Source organism: Morone saxatilis, unplaced genomic scaffold, assembly GCF_004916995.1.
Source record: "Morone saxatilis isolate NCDOM2014 unplaced genomic scaffold, NCSU_SB_2.0 Contig0, whole genome shotgun sequence".
Classification (NCBI taxonomy): Eukaryota; Metazoa; Chordata; class Actinopteri; family Moronidae; genus Morone; species Morone saxatilis.
Genome location: NW_023339650.1, coordinates 3,333,720 through 3,339,309, shown reverse-complemented (window position 1 = coordinate 3,339,309; position 5,590 = coordinate 3,333,720). Strand labels below are relative to the sequence as shown.

The 5,590-nt window shown below is 40.6% G+C and overlaps 1 protein-coding gene across 1 annotated transcript in view; it reads right to left on the bottom strand.

Annotated features, from left to right (window-relative positions):
- LOC118324042 (E3 ubiquitin-protein ligase HECW1) overlaps positions 1-5,590 on the bottom strand; it is a 68,687-nt gene that overhangs the window by 45,745 nt on the left and 17,352 nt on the right. The window contains exon 6 of the mRNA XM_035656158.1: positions 851-873. Within this exon, the coding sequence (XP_035512051.1) occupies positions 851-873 (23 nt within the window). The remainder of the gene's footprint in view (positions 1-850; positions 874-5,590) is intronic.

The following is a 5,590-nucleotide window of genomic DNA, read 5'->3' as shown; positions in this document are numbered from 1 at the left end:
CTGAAGATAGACGGGAAAGGGGGGCAGAGAGAGGGGATGACACGCAGCAAAGGGCCACAGGTCAGATTGGAACCCTGGGCCGCTGCAGCAAGGACTCAGCCTCGGCACATGGGTCGCCAGCTCTACCCACTGAGCCAACCGGGCGCCCTGGCAGAAGCATTTTAAAACTACATATTTGAGAAGTCTAAATGTATTCTATTGACGTATTGCAAGATACATGAAGGTCGCCATCAGTTCACTTTTCATTGACCTTGGGTGAACTGATTCTACAAATAAGAAGTGATGTAAGTGCAAGAGTTATAGTTGATTTGCAGAGAGAGTAAGCACCACCATTAGTTGACATTAATAACCTTTTACATGTAAATGAAAAGGCTATTGATGTCATTGTGGCTTTGGTCACAACCATCCTGGTTGCTGTGGGATGTGTCCATCTGTGTTAGATGAATCAATAACTAAATAAGGTAATGTGATGTAGTGTACTGTTAATCACCTTCTCTTAATGCAGTGCTTGTCAAACATTAGCATTACTGCTACAGTAGCTCATAATGTGTCTACTATGAACATGATCAGCTCACAATCAGACTTAAAGGATTGTTAGAAAACAGCACACAAGGTAACTTCATTTGATGAACTGCAGAGGAATGCGGCAGCTCACAATATGTTCATCCATTGATAAACATCCCTGTGTGAACTAACATTGTGAGGTAACTGGACTCACAAGATCACATAAGAATGCATTTTGGCTGGCTTCAAGCTAGAATTGGTTAGTGGTCACATGAAAAATTGCCATGTGAAAACCTTCAGCATACTGATATAGTTAATGTCCTTCTGAAGACTATATCAGTCAGACCCTGTTATCAAGAGGGTGTCCAGCTGATTGGATTTCAGTGTTTACCATCCCATTCTGCTGCTGTGGGCCTCTGGAAATGCTGATGGACCCAGAACTTGATCTGTACTTGCTTCCTGAGGACAAAGGAATAAAAATAACCGTCATAGGAAAAGAGACAGGGAGGGAGGGAGGAGTAGAGATAGCAGAAGAGAGTCCACTCCAGGTAAGCCATTCAGGTTTTTGGAGCTCAGACGAGGAGTGGAAAGCACTGGGTCAAACCTCCTGGAGGGCCGAATGAGAAGGAGAGCAAAGGAGGGAGAGCATTGGAGGGGGATATGCCTGCTGTTCACTGTAGCCGATCAGAGCTGTCAGACGCTGCAGACAGAGAACACACAGCGAATGTTTTTATATGTGTGTGATGGACGGCATGTGTCTCCAGCTGGGACTGCTGTCTCCCAGTCACCCTGAGAGAAGAAGCGGGAGGAGGACAAGGCTCAGCTGGATAGCCTGGGTAACCTTAAATATTCACTCTGTCCACATCTTTCTTACACATACGCTTGTGACAACTTGTTCAGTCATCTGCATCATCCTTTGTTTTCTTGCAGCCTCTTGAGAGAGACATATGCCAGATTGCATTGGTCACAAACAAGAAATGTGTCATTTAAACACTCTACCATTCAGGATCTGTTAACTGTTGGACTTAAGTGTAATACGATATATGATATAACACAGTGGGTTGATATTTGCTTAAAAAACTGAATTTTATGCTATCTAATTTAATGTAGCCTGTAACTTGTACTATATAGTTGATCAGTGTCATACATGTTTTTGCTAATATGTATTAATTGATAAGACAAAATGAAACATTATGGGAAGATTTTGCCAAATTTGTAGGTGTCTTTCCAGAGTGAGGTGAGAATATCAGTATCAGTAGCCGTGTTTCCATCCAAATGTACAGCAAATGTAAACCAAATTTTACAAATCGGGAGAAAATGCAAATGTATGCTTGTTTTCATCTACTACCGTTGGCTCAGGAGATAAGCTGTAGGTGGTGCCAATTCTCCAGTCGGAAAACCAGAAGAAGAGGGTGGAACAATATGATGTAATCATAAGAGTTGCGGTGGAAGCTCAAACGGTGAAAAAGAATGCAGAGAACAGGATGGAAATATGTGTGTATATTGTGTTAGTTTTATGTGTTAATGTGAGGAAGGTTCCATGTGTGTGTGTGCAGAGATCATGGATGTATTATAGAGCCGGGGGAGCGTTGAGGAGACTGTCGGGGGAAGTCTGAAACAAACAACAAAATTGTGCACTTTGTAGTATTCTGTTTAGCTTTCTTTTAAGCAAAGTGTGCTTGTGTTCAAACCACAGTGCTTCTGAACTACTGGCAGCTACAGCATGAGCAACGGGAGTGGTTTCACGCTATGTGTGTGTGGCGACGTGTATAAGAAGTGACTGTTTGCTCAAAAACAACAATGATGGCTGCTAAAGAGGTGAGCACAGCTAGCTTCAGAATTGGAGAGTGTTTCTTTATTGAAAGAAGAGCAGAGAAGTGCACTGAAGGCTTTTCTCCATGGTAAAGATGTTTTCTCTTATCTCCCGACTGACTTCAGTAAGAGTTTGACTACGTTATACAGTTCATTGATCTGATTGGTTGATTGATAGATTGTGATAGACAGATGGTTCATCCAATTACCTGCATGTTTTTGAGAGTTCCAAGGAAGACTTCCCAGATGGTTCTGTGTAACAAACTACCTGGCACAGTCAGGCTAGGCTCACATTTTACAATATAGTTGAGCTCCTAGATGGTACTCAGTGTCCTGGTTGATTCTAATTTCAGTTTTTGCTTCAAGTGTCAGAACTTGATGGATATCTCCACTGAAGAACATTTCAATCAGGAGTGCCAAGTGAGTGAAGTAAAGATAACTGTTCATTATAACCTGATATGTGATGATTAAGTCTTGACAAGGTCTTTTTGAGATTTTTGTGATGGAGGGCCGTCTGCCCTGAGCAGCAGTAAGATCAATCCCCCTATGGAGTCCTGACACTGGTGGTGGTGGCTGATGACTCTGCTGAGGCTTGGCAGTGATGAATGAATGCGCAAATGAACTGAAGACAGAGAGAGAATCACATTTAAAACTACAGTGGCAAATGACGTGTAGCTGTGCCACTGGATAGACGTGGCCAGCTGATGAGAACAGCTGATATTGTGACTGCCCCAGATAATGACAGCAAGGATTTTTGTGAGAGGGGCGAATGTAGGATGCAAAGAGAAATAAACTAGTATTCTTTTGTATGCAAAAAAAAGTATGCAAAAGACTGAACTTTCTCTAGTGCTTCAAATAGCACCAGGCCCATGACTACTGCTGACTGACGGACATTAAGTGATGGCTTCGACAAACCAACACTGAGCTTCTGTACACTGCCCTTTGTCTCTGTCCAGTTGCTCTAACTGAGTTAGCTCACTCAGCCTCTCTGTCTTAACTGCACTGGGATACAATAACACACCTTACACACACTCACACAGAGGTTGGAGCCTTGGTGTATCTGACCTGTAATCAGATGGGCATCCACTTTGTAAATGTAAGTCTGTCTCTTTCAGGCTTGTCATGGTTGTGGGGGAGGGGTGTTTTTATTGTGTAAAATCTCTCTCCTCTTACATCATTTAAGATTCTTGCAACACTTGAAGGATGCTCATGAATTGTACATAGAGTTCCTTTTATATTTTTAAAGTGCCTGACTATTTGGTCCTTCAGTACTTCCTGCAGTAGGACGGTAGATTATGTGGTAAGTGTGGTTCAGACGCATGAAGTTGTCATTTGGTTTATCTGTGAGATTAGGATCATTGAGGAGACCCGCGCTGGCACTTTTCTCTCTGACTGTACTCAGCAAGGCAGATTAGCATCTCATTAAAATGAATTGGTCCAAACATCTGTCATTTCTTTTATCCCTTTATCTTGTTGTTTGCACTGCCAGTTGGTTTTGTTTTTTCATCACAGTCAGTTGCATAAGCATTCAGAGCTCGTATAGAGTTTTGTGAGGAAATACTGCAGCAAGACTGACACACTGGCTGTTTATATGTTCTTACACTGTCTCTGTTTCACTTCTTAGCTTCCTGGGTCGTACCACTTGTGCGTTGATGGTTAACCAAATCAGCAGTGTGTCACTTTATTCCTTTATTCACTATATTATAAAAACATCACATTACTTAATGTCTTCATTTTCTATACAATAAGAATGAATGCATGCCACAAACGCTCAATAATTTTGCTCAAGTTATTACCAGAGTGAGGATATTTATGTCAGTTTGTTAACCTGTTTGCCTGTTCAATAGCAAAAGTAACTCATCCAACTCACTGGCCAGATTGTGATGATTTTTGTTTTGAATATTAGTTTCCCCAGAGCATAATTTCACATTTTTGACCCCCTGACTAACACCATCATACCAGAATTTCCAGCTGATATCAAAATGTTATTGTGGTGTTACTGCTCTTAATCAGGAATATTTTTACATTTTACACATTGACTTGTGCTAATGAGTAATTTGATTTGATTTGATTTGATTTGATTATGATTTCTTTCAAACAAACTGTGCTGTTCTTCTAAGAGTCCTCAAAAATAAGAATATCACTTCAATAGATACAAAGTCTATTAAAGCTGCAGTAGGTAACGTTCTCTATATCCTGACAGTAGTATGAGACAGATAATGTGTGAAAGTATCAGGTTCCTCTGGCTCCTCCTAGTGCTCCCTGAACGAAAACAACCAATCAAAAACAAATCAGTGGCCCATGTTTCAAGCATCCAGAGTTTTCATATACGTACACTATGTTCCCCTTAGGATGAATAGTAATAACTTTTAGATCCTCTGACTTTTCCTCTAGCCTCATCATCAGGTCAAAATTTTAATAAATCCAATACTACATACCTGCAAAACTAAGCCCTCAGGCTTGAGTGTAGAGGAACACTTCTTTTCTTAACAAGGCTTTTATTATGAAACATTTGTAGGAAGGTGTCTTATTCATGGCTCTCATCAGGTTCCAGTCGTGAGCAGTTGAGTTACATTTGACACCTAGGGGTAAAATTCAGTATTACTGGTCCAGTATTTGGCTCAATATCAAACCCAACCCTACTAATTAGCAAATACTGCTATGCTAATATGCTAAACAAAGTTGGTGAACATAGACAACATTATATCTGCTTAGCCTCAGCATGTTAGCATTGTCAATGTGCACATGTTAGCATGTTGGTGTTGGCATTTAGCTCAATAGCACAGCTGTGCCTATACAGCCTCACAGAGCTATTGGCATGGCTGTAGACCCATAGTCTTGTTCCAAACTAATTTAGGAAGATGAAAATGCTTGTGAATGAGGTGCAATATTTTTAAAATCGGGTTCATTGATCTGATTGGATTGATTTGGGTTCATTCCATCTTATCTGAAGCACATTAATGCTTCTAAAGAGATCAACTCCTTTTGGTTTTAGTAATGCCGTGATCTTTTCTTTAACACCATCCTAAGGACTTTCATTTATATGTATTGCGTTAAGACTGATAAATCTTGTTATAGTTGCATCCTAAAAGCTGTGTCCTTATAAAGGTAGAAACAAATCTAGAGGGAAGGATCCAGAAACTCAAGATTATGATGTCCCTGTGAATTTAATAATTCAAAAAGCATCCTCTAAGATATTGGCCACCGTGTCTGATTTTGCCTGCTCATATGGGACTGCGTTCAGTATGTAAGGTACGTCAAGCAAGATATTTCC